The sequence below is a fragment of the Ictalurus furcatus genome, chromosome 4 (assembly GCF_023375685.1).
Source record: "Ictalurus furcatus strain D&B chromosome 4, Billie_1.0, whole genome shotgun sequence".
NCBI lineage: Eukaryota > Metazoa > Chordata > Actinopteri > Siluriformes > Ictaluridae > Ictalurus > Ictalurus furcatus.
The window spans coordinates 24,174,720-24,197,324 of NC_071258.1; the positions used below are offsets into that span (position 1 = coordinate 24,174,720).

At 37.5% G+C, this 22,605-nt stretch overlaps 1 protein-coding gene across 4 annotated transcripts in view; it reads left to right on the forward strand.

Annotated features, from left to right (window-relative positions):
• Positions 1–372: 372 nt before the first annotated feature.
• Positions 373–22,605, forward strand: part of golim4a (golgi integral membrane protein 4a) — a 28,768-nt gene continuing 6,535 nt past the window's right edge. Inside the window, exons 1-10 of one of the 4 annotated variants that reach the window (XM_053623405.1) lie at positions 391–548; positions 716–1,092; positions 9,238–9,312; positions 14,845–14,894; positions 16,857–16,910; positions 18,041–18,191; positions 19,024–19,106; positions 19,898–19,981; positions 21,130–21,237; positions 22,177–22,371. In XM_053623405.1, the coding sequence (XP_053479380.1) occupies positions 885–1,092; positions 9,238–9,312; positions 14,845–14,894; positions 16,857–16,910; positions 18,041–18,191; positions 19,024–19,106; positions 19,898–19,981; positions 21,130–21,237; positions 22,177–22,371 (1,008 nt within the window). In that variant the 5' untranslated portion in view covers positions 391–548; positions 716–884. Of the gene's footprint in view, positions 549–715; positions 1,093–9,237; positions 9,313–14,844; positions 14,895–16,856; positions 16,911–18,040; positions 18,192–19,023; positions 19,107–19,897; positions 19,982–21,129; positions 21,238–22,173; positions 22,372–22,605 lie in introns of all 4 variants that reach the window. The other 3 variants (XM_053623403.1, XM_053623407.1, XM_053623406.1) reach the window with 3 other exon arrangements.

Below are 22,605 nucleotides of genomic sequence, written 5' to 3' on the forward strand. Positions count from 1 at the left end.
ACAGTCTCTCGTGCTTTATTGCTTTAACCTCCCTCTAGAGTAAAACGAATTCCAAACGCGAGAGATGAAATCATCATCAACAACAACAAACACCAACACACAATATAAATTTGGTCATTTCAAGTAGCTACACCCAGCCACTTTTAAACCGTATACCAAAAAAAAATCCCGCCTCCTGCGCTGCGATTGGCTGAGAACATTCCGCCCAGTCAACCAATAGGACAATCGGATTTTGTTACATGATGTTTAATCGCTAAATTGGATTACTGTTTCTGACCAGCTATAACAAAGGGAAATAAAACAATGCAGATAATGCATTATTATGGTTATGCAAGTTTAAAGATAAGCGTGGGGCATTTTAATGTAGCACCAGGAAAACACTCACTCACACACACCGTCCCAACACACACACTTTCCTCTGACGGAGCAGTACATACACCAATAGCAGTAGGTCCAGGACGGGCAATAAGCAGGGAGGGACTTCCTTCAGGTCCGCTGCAGCTCGGTGACACGTAACTAAAGCTAAAGGTGTCGTGCAAAGCTAATAGGTCTGTTTATATATATATAAAAATATATATAAAATGTAATTCATATTTGTAGCAAAGTTTTGGAGAGGAAAAAAACTAGCTTAGGACTACTTCTGTTTGTTTGCTAGAGGGAAAAAACCGTCTTTTGTTCACTTTTTGCAACTTTTCTTTCTTCTTCTTCTTCTCAGGGTGAAAGTAAACAGAGCTGTATGGGAAACTTTTCCTCCATCCTGGAAATGGATGTTCCACACCAGAGGATCTGCTTCCATCTGACCTGGAAAATCCTGGTTTAAATGACTGCTCTTGGAATGTAAAGCCCATAAAGAGGGGAAAGTTTTTTGGAGAAAGTTGTTGTGTATGCTCAGCGTGGAGGAGAACATGGGCAGTGGGGTTTGCTCCAGAAAGCAAAGGAAAATCTTCCAGTTGTTGCTTCTCACCACTGTGGTTTTTGTCCTCGTTTATGGAGGAATGATTTGGTATGAAATGCACCAGCAGCTCAAGAGGACGGAAGCCCTGGCTCTGAAATACCAGCAGCACCAGGAGTCTCTCTCAGCCCAACTCCAAGGTATTCAACAGTGTTTTACAAGGTCAAGACATCTCGAGACCCCTGAAACTTTTCTTTACTTTCTTACTTTGTTTTAATCCAGGCTGTTTTTGTTTTAATTCTGTTCTTGTTTGCACTTAAAAAAACAACAACAAAAAAACAAACCCCAACATGATTAGACAAAGTTTTATCTTCGCAAAGCTGTATATGCAGAATGACTTCCATAACGACTAACACATTATCCTTTATAAGTAGTTATCAATAGGTAGTCAGTGTGTTTTTCCCTCAAAATAATCATTTAAAAACTATTTAGAAACTTTTTATAATTTTTTTTTTTTTTACATGAAATGACGGCCATTTTACAGCTCTTACATTATAACTAACCCTTTACTCTTGGCACATAGAGTAATTATGGTAGAGGTTATAGTGACGGTTCAGTATGCTTTTGTACAAAACTTTATACTATACCGCAATACACGAAGCACAAGACCATGTATAACCTTCACATGAATTATGTAACCTGTCATTCATCTTCAGTAGCTGTTTTATCGTAGTCCGGATCGCCCTGGATGTGCTGTCAGTCCATCTCAGGGCATCATAAACACATTGCACAGACATGTACACACATAGGGGCAGTTTAGCCAATTCACAAACCTGGGGGAATATCGCATGCACACAGGGGGAACATACAGAACAACAAAAAGACAGTAACTTGAGCTTTGAATTGAACCAGGGACCACGGAGATGTTAGGCGGCATTGCTAGCCGCTCTGTCGCCCCTCATGTAATCATGCGCTAGTTTGTACAGTGATATACAGAAAACTCTGATATTGGGGTATGATTATCATAATGTGATTTTTTTTTCATACTGTTCCAGCACTAATTGTCATTAGAGGAGGGCTGGGGGGTTGAGTCCCACCATTGTCCTGTGTGCATGTTGTTTGCATGTTCTCCTTGTTCTTCAGGGGTTTCCTCTGGGTACTCTGGTTTCCTCCCTCAGTCCAGAAACATGCATTGTAGGCTGATTGGCATTTCCAAAATTGTCAGTAGTGTGTGAATATGTGTGATTGTGCCCTGCGATGGGTTGGCACAATGTTCAGGGTGTTCCCTTGGATAGGGTCCAGGCTCTTCACAACCCTGTGCAGGATAAGCAATATGGATGGCTGCAGATCGTGGTTTCAATACATTAAGTAGTTACATTACTGTATGATTGAGTAGAACAAATGCAAAGTATTAAGAACATAAAATCTCCAGAACCTAACAGGATTGTTTCTGTAATCTGATTTTTGATTGGACCCAGTCCACTGCACAGTCTGTGATTCACTGGCACTAGATTTCAAAAGGAAGCACGCAAGTACACAAGTATGGGTAGAAAGATGATTATTAGTCTTGGTCTTCAAATCTGGCAGCTACACACCTACTTGAGTTAAAGGAAATCAAGATTCCGTCCCTTAACTGAACTGGAAGTTATTAGCCAGGAAGTTTGATTCTTAATGGGAAACGCCACTCTGAAACCCGTAAAATTTGTTTGATTCTTCTAAGCACTTGGCGATTCTGGTGCTAATTTGTTGCTGTTTTCGAAGTTAATGGTTGTGTGTCACGATAATCTTTGAAACATGATCTGTTTCAGCAGAGTGTAAAGATTAGGAGGTGAGAGAGCTGGACAAACTAAAAGACTAAAGCACTGCTGCATCACTCTCTTTAGGTAGAGATAAAGCAACGGGTAATTCCCACTAGCGCCACTATCAGCTAGTAGTTGAACGGCATTGTAGGTAATAAAAGAAACTGTTAACCAAAGTGAAAAAGGCCAACCTGTTGATGAAGTAAGTTTAAAACTAAACAAATCCAATTCAGAATTTCATTACAAAATAAATCTGGGATGCCTTTGAAGACAATCTTTTACTAATTAAGATGAATATTCCTGTCATTCATTGTGGATTTTTCCTTAAAGTTTTGCATAAAAGCTGTTGCCGTGCTAAAGTAGTGGTGGTGATCTTCAAGCCGAATTCACTTCCCTCCTCAACCCATCGTTTGTTTCCACTTGATGGAAACATTAGGTAGTAGCTTTAAGTAGTAGCATTAGGAGTTGTAGCTTTCAGATTTCCAGAGTTTGAGGTGGAATTGTATAATGGAATTTGAATATATCTGTTGTCTTTTGCGATCTAGAGTTATGCTGCCATTTTAAGAAACTGTAAAATTGCAAATGGTATTCCTGAACCAAATGATGTTCTTTCAGTTGAGTGTGTTATGATTTCAACATGCAGTTTGTACAGTGAACAAAACAAAGTTGATAATCCTTCCTTACTTGTTAGGAACATTAGCTTTGTGGTAGGCCTGGGCAATTTAATGGTTTAATTTTCCCTACACGATATTACACTGCCACAATAACAACTGATGTTTCAAATTATATTGTATTACCACACCTCACAATCTTTATGTATTTTGCATAGGAGCTCCGCAATTTAACATCGGAGTATGCTAATATGATGATCACTCAAAAACATGCCAAAAGAGCAGCCTTCCCCCCCCCCCCCCCTCCCGAAACAGGAAATGAGCCAACGGACACAAGAATCTGGAATTATTTGTGCAAGTCGTTTGTTAATTGACACTGTCTGGAAGCCCTGACTGTTTTCTGGACTTGCGGGACTCACTCGCTTTCTGTCACAGTAAATGGAGAAAGTCCTGATGTCATTAATGTGAAATAAATTTGACTGATCAATGTATATTTGACTTAGCTAAAATCGTACCATTATATTAGGAACACCTGTACAACTGCACATTCATGCACTTAATCAATCAGCCAATCATGTGGGAGCAGCACAATGCAGAAATCATGCCAGTCAAGAGCTTCAGGTAATGTTCACATCAAACATCAGAATGAAGAAAAAATGTGATCTCTGTGACTTTGATCGTGGCATGGATGTCGATACCAGATGGGCTGGTTTGAGTATTTCAGAAACTACTGATCTCCTGGGAATTTCACACACAACAGTCTAAAGTTTACACAGAGTGGTGTGAAAAACAAAAAAACATTGCGTTCTGTTGGTGGAAACGCCTTGTTGATGAGAGAGATCAGTGGAGAATAACCAGACTGGTCTGAGCTGACAGGAAGTCTATAGTAACTCAAATAAGCACTCTTTACAACCATGGTGAGCAGAAAAGCATCTCAGAAAGCACAACACATCAAACCTTGAGGTAGATGAACTGCAACAGCAGAAGACCACATCAGGTACCTCTCCTGTCAGCCAAGAACAAGAATCTGAGGCTATCATGGGCACAGAATGGCAGAAACTGGACAGCTCTTGACCATTTTTTTTTTAATTCTCATGCTTGATGTGAACATTAACTGAAGCTCTTGACCTGTATCTGCATGATGTTTCACATTGCGCTGCTGCCTCATGATTGGCTGATTAGATAACTGCATGAATGTAGTGGTGTTCATAATAAAGTGGATGGTGGATGTGTATTACTATATTATATATTAGGGATGCACCAAAATGAAAATTCTTGGCCGAAGCCGAATATAATGAAAAACTTGGCCGAAGGCCGAATACCGAAAACGTTTTTTTTCGTGTTTTTTCCATTTATTTTGCCATTTTTTTCACCATTGCATAAATTAAATAGTCAAAATGTGCTTTTTACTATTTTGTCTTGCTTTTCAAAGAAAAAATCAATTACAAAAACTACAATTTCAAAATATTAATTTAACACTGAACATTTTTTTCATTCCAGCAGGCATAAGCTACCAACAAGGCACAATATAACTTTAAATAAATAAATGAGTAAAATAAAAATATTTTTATGTGGTCATCTTTGAGTTCCCCTTGAATAGCCTATGTTAGGCCTATAACTGACTGCTGAAAGAATGTAACACTCTGTAGCCTACAACAAAAAGTGCATTAAAAAGTGCACTGACGAGTGTAGGAAATGGTTCTGTTCGGTTCTATACGGCTGATTATATTGGGGATATATACTGCTCGCGTCCCTGTACACCTCGCGGAGTATTATAGTAGATATAGTAGAGTTAGATACGTTGTTAATGTCATGTTATGATTTAGTTAGTTTAAACTATAGATCAGTTCATTTAGTCCCCGCTGGTTTTTCCGCTCCCAGTCCGTAGTACTAGTTCATGTTTCTTGTTTTGTGTTTTCTGTGACCGCGACTTTGATTCCTGCTTTGCCCCGTTTATGCCTGTTTGCCGATCGCCCGACCCTTTGCCTGTCTTGACTAAATTTTTTGGATTACGATTTGGATTTGTCTGCCTGCCCTTAAATAAATAAGTCTTTACCTGCTTCCGTACTCTACTCCCTTACGTCTCGCGATGTGACAGGATACTCCGGAACAGAAACAAAACAAACGCACGTGTCCACAGTAAACAATGTCACGGTTGTCACTGAGCACTCATGCACGCGCACGCGCCCTCTCATCTCTCAGAGCGCGCTGCTGGAAGTGGAGGTCGTGACATTCGCGAGTCTCACTCTGGTTGCTAGGCTATTTGGTCGCGTCATCAAACACGTCATTGTTCGGTCAAATTTATTCGGCCTTTTCACTTATTCGGCCGAATAATTTCGGCCGCCGAACATTCGGTGCATCCCTATTATATATAGTAGGTATATATTACTATACAACTATATTTAAGCTCATTGGTGATGCCACAAAAAAATCACCTGGAAAATGGTTTAAAAATGGCTCAGTGAAAAGTGAAGAAATTTTTCTTAACTATCATCTTTTATGCTTTGTATTCTGTTCGATTAAACTATTTAGCATAATATTTGTAAATGGAAAATTGTGAGCAGGGGGAAAAAAAATCTGTATAACACAAGCCTACTCTGGAGTCTGAAGTGAATTGTTTGTCCTTGCAAGCCAGGTTTATTTATAGCACCTAATATACTATCTAATCCTTAACATACACGCCTGATGTGTGTGCATACTGCTCTACTATAGCCTTAACAGTACCATAAGTGTAATTAACCCAAGCTAGTAGTTGCATCTGGACTTGTAATAAGGAAAGCCATAATTACATGTATATAACAATTAATGCTGTTTTAATTCGGGACCTATGATTCAGTCTGAGAACATACACGGACACAGTCATGAAATTAATAGGCAAAGAGTGGGTTTTGTATTTAAACACAGAAATGAACAGAATTGAGGGGACATTGAAATGTGTACTTATTGTACTTATTTTTTACACTATTTTTCAGAGAAAATCTCTCTCATTGCTGTAGCACTTGTAGCCACAAACTAGCCAGCTAATCTTAACGATGACTGATCTTTAAAGTTCATAAAGTACAGTTGCAATCAAAATTATTCAACCCTCCCCCATTGAAAATCAGGTTTATTGTCAAAGTTTACAGACTTTCAGCTGTTTGCAACGAACAAATAAAACAAAAGCAGTTTAAATAGTTCATCACAGCGAATGCTTCAAGTGGTTTACACAAATACAACTCAAAATGCAACTTAATGATTTCTCCACTTTCAAAATTATTCAACCCCCTGAATAGAATCCCTCACAACAACACAAATATGCAAAAGAGGTGTTGTCTCAAGCACACCTGAACTAGTCAAGGGCTTCATTAATTGCACCAGGTGTGCTTGAGCTGGAACACATATATCCCTGATACACATGAAATACCTTTCAGTTGCTTTTGTTTGATTTGTTCATTGCAAACAGCTGAAAGTCTGTCAATTTTGACAATAAACCCAATTTGCAATGGGCAACATACTGTGTAGTCAGTGTTCTAAACCTGGCCAGCTAATATGTATGTACAGTATATGTTGATTGATCTAAAACAAATACTACTATAATCACATTTAAAAGTAGAGAAGAAAAGTGTTTGATTGTACGTCATATGCTGAGCTCTGGGTTGAGGAACTTGGGTGTTGAAGACATCTTCCTGACATCCCAATTTCCTCATTAAGGAGGCAGTTTCTTTGTTAACTTTCTTTGAGTTATGAGATTAACTTGAGCGCAACAGAACTCTTATTCTTATTCCTAGCATTTGTTAGCTGAATTAGCACCATAGCCTTCAGTTCATTAGCAGAGCTCACTCAGTTATGCCTTCACTGAATGGATTTCTTACAGTTAAACAAAATATTTCTACTGTAAAAATGAAAGAAAAAAAACCCCACAAAAAGCAAAGCTACCAGATTAAAGAAGATGAGTGAAAACAGGAAATGAGAATAAAATGGAGTGCTAGCACATTCATAAGCAGCATACTTGAGTGACTATTTTGCAAGCTAGCACACTGTGTTAGATAGCCTCTCACTCACAGGTGCACATTATTGTTAATGAAATCTTATTCTTTGATAACTGATAGATAATCTCAGTGTGTTATGTTTAGTGCATTAAGATACTCTGCTTAGATTTATTTTTTTTAATCTGAGCTAACATAGCCAGGGGAAAGGCGTATGAGAATCAGGTAGGTGAGAATGCTAAATTAGATGTAGCTTTGTTCTGTACTCATTCATTATTGTGCTATTATCTTGTCTGTAAAGGTAGCATTGTAGAGCCTTTTTCTTTTCACCCACCTTTTTGTGACTCCTCTGGTTTTTGTGGTAAGTCTAGCTAGACTGGATTTGGAAGCATGTCATCGGTGCTGCAGAAATGGATTGTGTCTCGTTTTTGTTTCTGCTGGCCCACTCAATCACATTCTTTCTGCCTGTCTTCCTAAGATTGTATCACAATCCACCAGTATTACATTAAGCATAATGTGGCTGAATATCTGTCTGCCTGTGTGTTTGTCTGTGTATTTGTCTGTCTGTCCGAACAGAGTTCAATGTGCCGGAGCTTAAATATCAACTAGGGGTCATTGTTTGTTTCACTGTGGTTCATTTAGTTACTAGGTTTGAAGTGAGGTTGGAAGATTCATTTGGATAGCTGCATCTGTTGATCCAGTTTTTATCATATGTTTTATGAAAACAGGTTAAGGTTCCAGAGCACACAACTTAACCAGAGTATCGCCTGTTGCACTTCCAGGTCAACTCTTCATGTTGAAATGTCCTGCAGTGCACTTAAAAAAAAAAAAATAAAAAAAAAAAAAAAAATTTGGATTTTGGATCATTTTCCTTTGACCTTTTTAGAAATAACTGTATGACAAAATGAATGAGTTTAATATTTTTTGTACCTGCTTCGAAAAACCTTCACGTTTTCATTTTGAAGTGGGAAAACAAGAATGCACTGTACCTGGACCTGTCAATGCAGCTTTCTAACTAACTATAAAGTAGTACACTAGGCTACGGTAAAAGTACAACGTAATCAGATATCGCCAATAATTGACACACAACCCGATACTGAGGTTTGGCAGGCGATAATCACCCACGCTGTGTGGGGGAACGGAATTAATAGAGATATTAGTTAACATTTAAGTAGAGCTTCCTGGAACACGTTTTGTGTTGGTATGGGGGGAAAAAAAGGGTTAACGTCACAACACACTGCAACCATAAGAACATGACACGCCCACTGTAATCACAACAAAAAAAACCCTCTGCATTCAGAATCCACTTCACAGTGAATTAGTATGTCAGTTTAATATTAACCTGTAATAAAGCCTGTTTCCTGTTACTGTTATTAAAAAAGTATGTTTAAAAGGATGGATTGTGACCGGCCGAGCCTTCAGGCCGCAGCAGAGCAAATTTCTTCACCTCGAACGTGGCATTACTGTCTGGTGTTTGATATGCTGTAATATTACTTCTACTTCTAGAGTAGTGTTTTTATTGATTTTATTCTGCCACGAGAATTTTTTGATCATTCAAACAAAGTGCAGTTTAAACCAAAAGCCTACACTGAAATGAAGAAGAGGGTAACACTAACTTTACTGGATCATAATAGTTGTTAGTTAATAGTTAATTATTCCTCATTGTGATCTAAACGTGTTGCACAAGAGGTGCACATTTCGGCCATTATGGCTTTGTATGCGTAAAAAAAGTAATGGAGGAGCCTGTCAGTGGGTCAGTGGCTCACATGCTGTGTGTTTGTGTGTGTGTGTGTGTGTGTGTGTGTGTTCTTAAAAACAGCACAGCTCATATTACCCATTCAGCTGATGTTTTTGTCCAAGCCCGGACTGGAATGTCTATTGTATAACTACTGTATAATTCTGTGTATGTGTGGATTCTGCTTAGTCATAGAATGTTTACAATGTGTTTCTCCATCTTTCTCTGCTTTTAGTGGTGTATGAGCATCGGTCTAGGCTGGAGAAATCGCTACAGAAAGAACGGCAAGAGCACAAAAAATCCAAGGAAGGTACATGTATGCATATTAAATGTCATGTAATATTAAATGTCATGTCTGTTGTTAAAAAAAATGCAAGAGATCAAACTACTGGCACATGATATAGCATTGAAAGTAATTTATCAGTTTGAGCAACAGTTGTGTCTTCTGAGTACGGTCGTGGGAAAAAGAAAGTACACCCTCCTTGAATTCTATGTTTTTATTTATCAGGGCCTAAATAACAACTTTAAATAACCTCAGGTGACAAAAAAAACCCAACAAAAATACTCAACAGATTTCAGTATGTAGTTATTCTGCCCAAAAAGTAAACCAGGATTCAGAAATCAGGTGGGAAATAGCAAGTACACGCTTTCTATTTCCACAATCATTAAAAGAGTAATTAGCAGTAAGCTGTTAGTAATGAAATGCACAAGATTAGTTCATCGTCAAGAAATGTTACTGCCTCTATAAAAGCAGAACATTTGGCAGTTCGGTTTTCCGAAGCACTCAGGTGTGTATGTACATCATGCTGAGAACAAAGGACATCAGCCATGACCTCAGAGAAGCAATTGTTGCTGCTTGTCAGTCTGGGAAGGGTTATATCTCCAAACAAATTGAAATTCGCCATCCAACAGTGACAGTTGACAATCTTTGCAAAAGTGGGCGTTCCAGAAATTAAGTCCAAAGTAAGACCGTTTAATGCTCAGAGACATAAAGAAAAACCCAGGCGCTATGTCATATGACCTACAGACCTCTGTAAGCACATTAAATGTTTGTTACTGACAGCACAATCAGAAAAAGACAGAACGAGTATGGCAAATTCGTCTATTCTCCAAAAGAATATGGCAGCATGACTTAGGTCTGCACAATTGCATGTGAACAAACCACTAAAGTTCTGTAACCATATTCTTTGGACTAATGAGACCAAGATGGAGATGTTTAGTCATCATGCACAGCGCCGTGTTTGGCAAAAAAAAACACAGCACCTCAGACCGTGTTGATATTTCTGTAAAGCTGCTTTGAGACAACGTCTGTTGTAAAAAGCGCTATACAAATAAAATAGAATTTAATTGAATACCAACTGTCAAGCATGGTGGTTAGACTTGTTTTGCAGCCACAGGACCTGGAAACTTGCAGTCATTGAGATAATGATTAACTCCTCTTTATACTAGGATATTCTTGAGACAAATGTGAGGCCTTCTAGTACAGCAGCTTAAGCTGAACCGAAATTAGATCATGCAACAGGACAATAATCCCAAATACACCAGCAAATTGACATCTGAATGACTAAAGAAGAACGGGTTATTACATATCCTTAGCTAATTAGAACCAGGGTGTTACAGAAAAGATAAGGGGTATTTGTTCTTTGCTTATATCCAAAAGCTAGGTAGTGTTTGCAGGTAAAACAAAGTAATGAATACACAAGGAGTAGCTGTCTTCTTTCAAACATGTATTCAAAAAGGATGAAGACCAATATGACCAGGACCCCACAAAGTACACAATTAAGAGGCTAGATCTATGAAGTACTTGTAAACAGTATTGTGCTCTAGTGGCAATTTAATCATGAACACATTGGTTGTATAGATATGAATGATGATGTCATGGCAAAAAAGTCACACCACTAAAGCAGTAGAGGTCGACCGATAGTGGATTTGACCCATACCGATAACTAAGTTGGGCAGGACCTGCTGATAACCGATTAATCACCCGATAGTTTTTTAAAATTGATACTGTATGAAAACATAACACTCAAAGTAAAATACTGCTGAACTTTATTACATAAATAAACAGTACTGACTGTAAAAAATAAATATATAAATATTAATAAATATTAATATTGTGTTTTGATATTTATATAAGTAAATAAAAGATATACATCCAAACTGAACCAAAAAGTAACACTCCAAATAACAAATAAAAATAGATCCAAATTTGATCCAAAAGGAATCAAAAACACTTCAAATAACACGACAAAATTTGTCAGTGATAGTTTCTATTTCGCCTCTAGAGGCCGTGCTCATACTGTATAATGACACCCTCCTCAGCTACTCACGCAACAGACGCAACCAGGAAAAACTATCGGTGTGGATTTTTGCCAATAAAAGATCCAGCAATCAGTTATCAGTGCCGATTAATCGGTGAAACCGATCAAATGGCTGATCTCTACAAAGCATGGTAAACAAGACTGGTTCACTTATTTTCAAAATATAAAATTGACTAGAGCATACATTTGAGCCACTGGATGAGGAGGACATGGTATTGAACTCTCCCTACATCCCTATTGCCAAACTTTTCACCCTGAATTTGGACATTTCATTATCCTGGGCTTTGAGAAAAACAGTTCTAATGCCCTTTTGTAGTTGAATTCCTCTGGGCTCACCTCAGGCAGGCAGCCAGGTGCTCTCTTTACAGCCTGTTACCAAGGTCTGATTTGACCTTAAAATGAAGGTAACTACAATTAAATGAATGAAAATAAAAGGTGCATTTGCAGCACACTGTTTGTACTCTTCTTTTAGTTAAGAAGAATGGGGTTAAATGTTTGGCACATGTCTCGGCAACTTCACTCATACACATATACCTGCTTAGCACTTCTCATATAATCATCCTAACCCTAGGAGTTATGAACAACCGATATGATTGACAGACCTTTAGTGAATCATCTGTCTGTGATTCATAGTCACCTATCCCAGTATCGAGACGAAGGGAGAGCGTTATACGACACATCATGCTCATCAAATTGAATAATTTTGTGTTTAATGTATAGAAACGATTATTCTGTCTAAAGAAATGTGAAGTAAACATGTGGGAAATGGGAAGTAAACAAGGAGAGTGGTCTGAATGACTTGGAGTGAGGGATGCTTTGCCAAAGCAACGGCACAAAGCAGAGGTCTTTTATGTTATTATGAGGAGTGTAAAAATATTTTCGGTTCCCTTTTTTATTTTTGGGACAAATTAGGTAATTAGTGGGAAACGCTGACCTAGCTACTTTTGGATAAAACACTTGGATAGTGGTGATAATTTGAAGTGGCTGCACTGGCAATATAGTGTGTTAAATATGTAAGGAATAAAACCTAGCGGACTACGCTGTTAAACTAAAATGATCCACAATAATGTGGATTATCTTTGCAGAACAGCACAGTCTGGCATGTGTTAGTCCCCTTATACCACAGCAGCTTTTTAACTGTGTATAATTACGTTTAACATGAGGGAATGTCCATGAGACAATTAGTTCCTGTCATCACTTATGTTATAAACAGTTGTTTTTTCAACAGCCTCTCCATTCTGCTTGGTTCCACGTTATGTACAAGATCACCTTAATAATCAGTTATATAATATATTGCATTATGCCACAGTGTGGTTGAATTCTCGAATCTGATTGGTCAGAAGGCGTGCATTATTTTTGTATAACAGCGCGGCTCGGAAAGTAGTTCCGGCTGTGCCTTAATTGATAGGTTTATTTTAATGCTCTCATTTTAGTAAGGTTAATAAATACAGTAATAAATGGAATAAAAAATGTGCTGTTTAACAAAGAAAAAATCTTTAATCGTTGGCCTGGTGATGTTGTTTGTTAGGAGACATTAATTTAAAATAAATTTATGTAAGGAGTCCCGATGTGTCAGTACTTTGTAATAGTCACACTGATTTGTGAAAGTTTCTGCACAGGAAAGTCTTCAGGACATTGGAGCTGTGTTGGGGAGTAGCTAACTAAAAGTAGCAACTTTACTAACGTAACTACATTGTTCAGTAGCGTGACAGTAACTCTGCTACTTTAAAAATAGTGTAGCTTTTCCAGTAGCAATGTAGCGTGACCAATCGCTCCTTTTTTTTTTTTGGCCAGTTATAGCGGTGTGCTTCATCTCATGTCTGCAGTGCACGCTTGCTTTACAATTAAGAGCCTCATTGTAGCTCGCATGGTTAGGAAGAGACCATCTGATGGACGCGTAAAGCGACCAACCACAGTTTATATGTTGTATGGGGCAGGTAAACGATAACTACATAATAAATTAACACTGGAGTTTATTCTTACAGAGAATATTGCTTGTGCTTTGTTGTTAATGGGTGGCTCAAAACAATGTTTACATTTGCTTACAAATAAAATAAAAGAATTCAATAAGTTTATCAGTGCATGCTGAGGGATTTTTTTATGTTCTGAATATAACAGTGTGATTGTATTTCTCGTTTAAGGGCGTAGCAAGAGAAACAGTTCCTATCTTAGCTTTTTTTATGATCTATTATTATTTCCATGATTGATTAATTTATCAGTGATAACAAAATATTAATAAAAATAGTAAAAATTAATAATAATAATAAAAAATAATAATAAAAATTTGTTGTTGCATGTATTATTAAATTCAGTTCAATTCAGTTTTATTTGTATAGCGCTTTTAACAATGGACATTGTCCCAAAGTAGCTTTACAGAAATATGTAAATTTTAAATGTATGAATTTATCCCTAATGAGCAAGCCAGAGGCGACAGTGGCAAGGAACAATTCCCTGAGATTATATGAAGAAGAAACCTTGAAAGGAACCAGACTCAAAAAGGGAACCCATTCTCATCTGGGTAACAGCAGATAGCGCAATTATAAATAAATAAATCCCTTCTATAACTGTGCTAATACTACATGGTCAGATAGTGAAGTCTGTTTGGTTGAACTTCTCCACTGTTCACTGATGGAGACTTGAATGCCAAACTGTTTGTGGTAATTATAGTCAACTGCTCATATGAACTGAGGTCCAAAGCCATCTTTATGGTTTTTAAGTGGTACCATCCACAGCAATCTCAATGATCTTTAGGCTGCACCATGTGGAGCCATCCTCAGAGGCAGCATGTGACTTCCAACTGATGATAACTTCAACCAGAAGTAGGGCATCAAAATGGGTAGGAAAGGTCCAGAGAGTAGAAGGGGTCAGGATCACTGGCATCTCAGAAGTAACGTGTAGCTCGACAGAGAGAGAGCGAGAGAGAGTGTATCAATTATTCAAGTTCGACACACTCATCCTTATTATCTATGATTGAGCGGGAGATCTTGATTGATGAGAAAACCAATTACCCGTGGCCTTTTTTGTGGAGGTTCATGTGCCTTAAGGAATCAAATAGTTAATCTTACACCTTTTTATATTTAATCTTTGCAAACCAAAGACTAAAAATATTTTGTCCAATTCTTCTATAATAATATGATATCCAAGAGTTCAAGCACAAGGACGCATATAGTGGTGAATGTGATTGTAATTTTAAATTGATAAGTAGCCTAATGTGCACATTATTGAATATGTCACACTGTAGTATAATGCAAAATGGCAGCACATGGCGATGTTGTACATAATCTGGCACCAAGTCATATTAAATTGGTCCTTGTTTAGTGTATTATTATTTTTATCTTTAAATTATGGTTTTATTAAGCTTTATTACTTTTATGTATAGCATATAGCAAAGTATTTCTCAGTCTTGTCTTTTATTTACTGACTTGAAATAGGCTTTTTTTTGTTAAAAATTGGAACTCAATGAGGCTCTCGCAGCCTGGGTGACGTAACCATTTTGCTTTTATTTTCTGTCTCCCCCCCAGATTATCTGGTTTATAAACTGGAGGCGCAGCAGTCACTGAATAAGGAGAAGGTGAGGCATCGTGTAATCTTTACATTTACATTTACGGCATTTGGCAGACACCCTTATCCAGAGCGACTTACATTTATTTCATTTTTTTTTATACAACTGAGCAGTTACGGGTTAAGGGCCTTGCTCAAGGGCCCAGCAGTGGCAGCTTGGTGTTGCTGGGATTTGAACGCACGACCTTCCGATCAGTAGTCCAATGTCTTAACCACGAAAGTTGAGCAAAGCTTTTTTCAAAACTATTTGCAAATGAGTTAATCTCTAGCATTGAGTATAGGAAGGCAGGCAATGGTAGACATCATGCAATGAGAGACTTCTAATGTGCTTTAAAATATCACATGATGTAGCTATTCATACCTAAATATTATTACAAAATTTATATCATATGAAGCTCACTGAGTTACACGGTAAGGCAAGTTTACAGATTATTGTTACTCACTAATAACAAAACAGTTTATTGTTACTCAAAGATATGTTCAGTATGTTTTAAGTAACCTTTTTAAGGAGTAAAACATGACTGGCCATGCTGTTAAAAGAAAATAATCAGTGATTATGTTTACATGCAAATCAATGTTCCTATATTATATCAGAATTTGGCAATATTCTAATTAGTACGGAATCGTGTAAACGCCACAATCCAATCGCCCGATTCAGATTAAGACAATATTCTGATTCCCCAAATTCTGATTCCTGCCCCTGGAATATGCCTGTTTTAATCAGAAATTTGTTGCATGTGAACACCTCATTCAGAAAATCCACCGAAAGGAGATATATGCGCATGCTCAACCCGCAATTGTGGGTAGCAACGTAGACTGGCATACTTGCAACACCCGTGTATGGGGGAATAGTCCGATGCCTGTTCACATATAAACATCGTATTCGGAATATGGCTGCAACCCGAATATAGACCTTAAACGGAGTGTGATGTGCGTGTAAACGTAGCCAATGACTGGGTGGTCTGAAGCAGTCTAACAACTGTTACCACCCCAGAGATGATAATTTTCCAGTGACAGCACATTCTGTGTTTTTACAATTTTTATTCCTCTTATTGCATAGCAATTTGCCAACACTAAACTTTTAGTCGTACTTTTATTTATCCATTTACATGAATCCATTTATAGTTACATTTAATGTTGCGGAATGCCCATGAAACAAGTTATAGCCACTACAAACAGTTATTTCCTTACCAGAATCTCTTATTACTGTGTCTTGAAGTTAATGAGGTAAAAAAAAAAAAAAACCCACAAAAACAAAATGAAATTCAGCTTGAGAAACCCTGAAAGCTACAGATTTACCTCTGAGTGTTACAAAGCAGTGACATTGGAGAGTCCTTCCATAAAAGCTGAATCAAAATCTCACAGAAATCGCCACCTTGTTAACAATTACACACATTTTTAAATCTGTTTATTTGGAGTTAGCATTATATAAGTTCTTGTGTAAGTTGTTACTATAGAGAAGACCATTTATTACACTGGTCATTATGCATGATGCTTGAGTTACTGTAATGCTTTGATGGCAGTTTATGTACACATGTATATGTATCAGTCTGTGTGTATGAGTGAGTGTATGTGAGACTGAGCTCTGTGACTATGTTTAGGAGCTCTCACAATACAGTTTACATATCACACATTTGGTATTCGCTAGTTTTAACCTTCCATCTTTAGTGTTTTCTTTCACACTGTCCACTGTGCTTTGTGTGTGATTGCTGTAGAGAATTGACACCATCAACATAGCTTGAGCTGCCTTTTGTCAGGATTGAACACACATTGCATGAATGTGAGAGCTTCTCATGTCCATGTAAGCGGTAAATAGATGTGTGAGTGAATGTAAAGTAAGTAAAGTTTGTAGAATGGTGTAACCAGCAGCTTCAGGTGTGTTCAGTGTCTCACATGTACGTTAGTCATACGTTTGGACAGCTTGAAGATATATTTTTACTTGTCTTAGCATGTTATTGGTGTTTTTCCACAGCAAGATGCCAGCAGCAGGATTAACTCTCTACACACACAGCACCAGATGCTGAAGGTCAGTGTTCTGTCTGTCTGTCTATCTATCTATCTATCTATCTATCTATCTATCTATCATATCTGTCTGTCTGTCTATTTATCTATCGATCTATGTCTATCTATCTATCTATCTATCTATCTATCTATCTGTCTGTCTCTATCATATCTATCTAACTGTCTAGCTATCATATCTGTCTGTCTGTCTATTTATCTATCGATCTATATCTGTCTCTATCTATCTATCTATCATATCTGTCTGTCTATTTATCTATCGATCTATCATATCTGTCTGTCTATTATCTATCGATCTATATCTGTCTCTATCGATCTATCTATCATATCTGTCTGTCTGTCTATTTATCTATCGATCTATATCTGTCTATCTATCTATCTATCTATCTATCTATCTATCTATCTAACTATCTAACTATCTAGCTATCATATCTGTCTGTCTGTCTGTCTCAGTGGTGGTGTTTTTGGCCTATGCTACCACACTAAAGTTGATTATGTTCCAGTAACAGCACACCCCCAAATGCTTTATTTCTCTTATATCACAGAAATTTGCCCACACTAACAATTTTATATTTATTCAAGAACAACGTGACATACTTTTTATATGTTTATGGTTACATTTAATGTTGTGGAATGTCCATGGAACAAGTTAGTTTCAGTTATCACTTACATTATACCAGCTATAACAAGACAAAAAAATGCATCTTGTTGTGTAACAGAGAAACCAAAGAGCCGAACATCCTCTCCAGAAAACTTAGTTACAGTTTAACCTCTGCCTGTTACAAAACACTGCCACTGGTCAGACTTCTTCCAAAAATGCAAAATATTTCTGTCCTAACATTTTTGAGCCACCATATCGACTCCTTTTAAAAATCTGTTCATGTGGGGCGTCCACCGTACAAGTTCCTGCGTGAGTTGTTACTATTGAAACATGTTAGAATGAGCACATCAGTATATGTACTCCTGTGATTTGCCTTGCAGCCAGAACTATTGTCAGAGCTGCCGTTCTGGAAACTTAATCAATACTTTCTGACCAATCAGAATCCAGAATTCAACAATATCCACAGGTGTTTGTCTTTGTGTCCGTCTCATGTTGTACGTTTGTGTGTGTGCATGTGCGTGTTCTTGTGCTTGCAGAATCAGCATGAGGAGCTGAAGAAACAGTTCTATGAGCTGCAGGAGCAGCATCATGCTCAAGGTGAAGACCACAGTAAGGTTGTGGATGATCACCAGCAGAGATACGAGCGATTACAGCAGACTAAAGAGATTGAGATCTCTAAACTCAAAGGTATCACTTTATCATGCCACGATCATTCTCTATCTCTCTCCTATCACTTACCTAATGTTTTACCTTCCTCTCTCACAGTGTACAGAGCAGCATTTCTACTCTCAGTACCACGTGATTTAGTATTCATTAAGCCATGGGTTCTCAAATTCCTTGGACAAATCACCCCAAATGGAGATTATTAATTTTCTGTGACTCCCAAAATCAGGATCAGCCTACATTTTGAATTCTGGGTTTATAATTTAGGACTCCATATTCAGTAAATTTTTCTACATTTTTGTGTTTGTTTTCTAGACTTCTGTTGTTCCACAGAGTCAGAGTCACTCAGAATTGTTGAGGAACTAGTGGAGGTAGATGGACAGAGATATTTGTCCAATGTTATTGTTAAAGTCCAATTCTAGTACAGCATTTCGGGACGGCAAAAAAGACTGAAATAGCATGTGCACGTTTAATTGAAAGGTAGTATGTCTGACTGTGACGTCTAAGTATGACCCAAGTATTAGGCATTATTTGTTATGGAGCTGCCACCTACTGGGATGTGTGACGTGTTCCACTTCTGTTCTCGCGCCCTTGTTAACTTCCTCTCCACTTTGCCTTGAAAGGCTATCCGTTACTTAATCAGCTCGAGTGAAGTTCATTAGATGACCTTTAGATGAGGGAGATCGCATTAAACTTCATGAGCAGCGTTTACCCAAAATGCATTGCTGCACTCTGATCAATTGTATGTTGTAGGTGTCTACCTCTGTATGTATCTATAAGGGGAAGTTGATGAAAGTATGTTAAGCACAGTATTGGGTGGTTTGATATGTGCAGTGTTGAAATATGTCTCCTATAGAAAGTGTTTATAACCTGCGGGAAGAGAACAGGCAGCTGAGGAAGGCTCATCAGGAGATCCATGTGCAGCTTCAGGATACAAGGGTAAGCCCTTGAGGCAGTGTGGGTAATGTAGATTTTTAAATGACTGCTTAATTTGCAAAATTAACCCAACTTTTACATTATTATTAAATACCACAGCTAGTTTTCCCACTACCAGTCAAAAGTTTGGACATGCTCATGGAAAGGGTTTCTTCAAATGTACTATTTTCTACTATTGTAGAAGAATAATACTATGAAATAACACATGGAATCACACAGTGACCAAGAAAGTGTTAAACAAATAAAAATTTTATGTTTTGTTACATTCTTTACAATATATTGTTCTAAATGAGACCTGCTTATTGGGGAAAATTAATTTAGAAGAATTTTAAGAAGAAACCCTATGTTTTAAATAGTTATTAAAACATACAGTGTGATTCAATACAAATGTAGGCACTGGCCTTAGATTCACTATTAATATTTGTCTTAGAAACAAAATTTCAATAAGCATGTATTAAATGTCTTTAATACATGACCGTGAAAAATAAACATTCAATCTGGTGTCCAAACGTTTGAATGGTAGTATACGTGGACTTTTTTCAGTTTACTTTAAAAAAAAAAAAAAAGAAAAAAAAAAGAAGTTATTATTCTCAAACTGAATGTTCCCCATGTTACATGCATTTTAATGTCTAATTCCATTCCATTTACTGACAAATCATCATCATTGCATGTGCTCTATGTTGCTTTATGTTACACAGTTATTGTCTGAAGTGTGTCGTGTCTACCTGTAACTGAAATCTAGTGTTGTGCAGAATGGCTTGAGGCTAGTTGACTTGTGCTGATCCTCTCTTTAGCAACAGCACAAGAACTTAAAAGCAGCCCATGATCAGCTTGCATTGACCCTGGAGGACCACAAGAGTGCGCTAGCAGTGGCTCAGGTGTGTGTGTGTGTGTGTGTGTGTGTGTATGTATGTATGTGTGTGTGTGTGTGTGTGTGTGTGTGTGTGTGTGTGTCCACTGGGAGACATTGTGGTACTCTTCAAAGTGATGCTGCTGTTAATCCTGCTAAGGAAATAGCCTGTCACTCTTAAAACACAGCTTTACTGCTTTTTAACTCTTTTTTTTTTTCTTTGTTTCTTCTCATTTTCCGTTTCTTTCTCACTGGTATCTCTTCTTTCTTCAATTCAGGTTAGTATTATTGACCTGTGTGGAATATAGTATCGATTTTGAAAAATAACAACAAAAACAAATCAATAACAGTAGTAATCAAGCAATAATTACAAAACTGGCAACAGTTGCGTTAAATCGGGGATGCTTATCTCCTACTGTCCTTTCAGGAATTCCATCAGTTTGTGTTTCTCTTTCTTCTGCTTCCGAGCATCACCAGAAGCGAACTTCTGAAAGCTTGAAAGGTTTATGGTTGGCTGTCAATCAAACAAGGGGATTAGGCAGTAAACTGGATGTAACACTAGGATAAAGCACCCCAGCACTACTGCTAGTTGCTGTGGAGATGGGTGGCATATATTTCTGTTTCAGAGAATGATTTTTCCAGGCTGCCTCTGGCTTTTTTTTTCACCTGGCCAGCTGACTCTCAAATAACCTTTTACTACAAATAGAGTTTGTCTTTAGTCTGTTTTTTTCTACGTGTATTCATTGTCCTGTCATGCCAATAACCTGTCACCAGCATCACCACATCTATATCAGTGGTTCATTATTATTATTATTATTATTATTATTATTATTATTATTATTATTTGATTGTGTGTTGAAAAGTCTATAAATAAATGTTACATACTATACATATTGTGGCTTATTCAATTATTATTTAATCATTTATTCTTATTACTTCTTCATCATAAGCCCTTCAAATTACTAAACTAATCACATAACTTTGAGTTTGGTGTCATTACTATACTACTGTAATATTATATATTACATCTTTGCCAATTTCATTATAGGTTCTATAATTGTAACTGGACCTATGCACCAATATATTTATTGTACTGTAGTTTATGCGTACTCTGCATATGAGAGTAACACAGCTGTAGGGGTGTTAGTGTTTAATGTGGCTCTTTGTGGTTTGTAGGTCCAGGTGGATGAGTATAAGCAGCTGAAGGAGACTCTGAATAAAATGCCGAATCTGAAGCAGCCGGAAGAACATCAACCTGCTGCGACTCAGAGCAGAAAAGCAGAGGTACAAACAAACACTAGTAAAAAAACCAACATATTCCAACAAACACTGGTTAAAAACACAACCCTCTCTACAAACACTGATTAAAAACCCAACACTCCAACAAACCCCAATAAAAACCCAACACTCTCCAACAAACACCAATAAAAACCCAACACTCTCCAACAAACACCAATAAAAACCCAACACTCTCCAACAAACACTAATAAACCCCCAACATTTTCCAACAAACACCAATAAAAGCCAACATTTTCCAACAAACACCAATAAAAGCCAACATTTTCCAACAAACACAAATAAAAGCCAACACTTTCCAATAAACACCAATAAACCCCCAACATTTTCCAACAAACACCAATAAAAGCCAACATTTTCCGACAAACACCAATAAAATCCCAACACTCTCCAGCAAACACCAATGAAAACCCAACACTCCAACAGACACTAGTTAAAAACCCAACACTGTACAACAAAGACAAAAAACAAATCACGCCAACAAACACCAATAAAAAGCCAACATTATTTAACAAACCCAACACTTTCCAACAAACACCAGTAAAAACCCAACACTTTGCAAGAAATACACCAGTAAAAACCCAAGACTATTCAGCAAACACCAATGAAAACAAACACTAGTTAAAAACCCAACAGTCTCCAACAACAGAAAAAAAGAAAATTCAACATTCTGCAACAAACACCAACAAAATACTACTTTCTATATTCTATGCTCTTAAACAAAAAGTTGATCTTACTTTCAATGCTGATTTATATATTATATCATATTATATTATATTTGCATTCCTGGTCATAATCAATCAATTTACATTCATACTTGTAGTAGAGTTTGGAGTTTGTGTGTCTGTCCATAAATGGTGTCCTCTGACCATTAATGCTCTGCATATTTCAAAATGCTCCATTTTCCTTATCATCATGGGTCAGCAGGGGCAGAAGCAAGATGTGAGAAGGGTGGAAGGAGTACAGAAAGAAGAGAGGAGGCATGAAGGCATGGATCAGCCTCAAAAAACAGAACAGCATGATCAGCTTCACCATGAAGAAGAAGAAGAAGAAGAGAAAGAACCAGAACAAAACCTGCCTGATGAAAATGCATTAGAGAGGGAGAGTCACATTGCACAGCCGGTCAGCTGATTTTAGTTTCTGTCTCGTTATCTGTCCATTTGTTATTTCCACTTCCACCTTCCATCAAGACGAGTTCTGGCAGGGAATTGGGTTTCAGGGCTCTATTTGCTTTAGGGTTCTTTATATGTTTCATCACTTTTTGCACTGACGTTGTTGTATATAAAATCTAAACTGATGGTCTGGCCAATGGGACATCAGGGTGGAAATAAATGTTGTGATGATGATGATGATCAT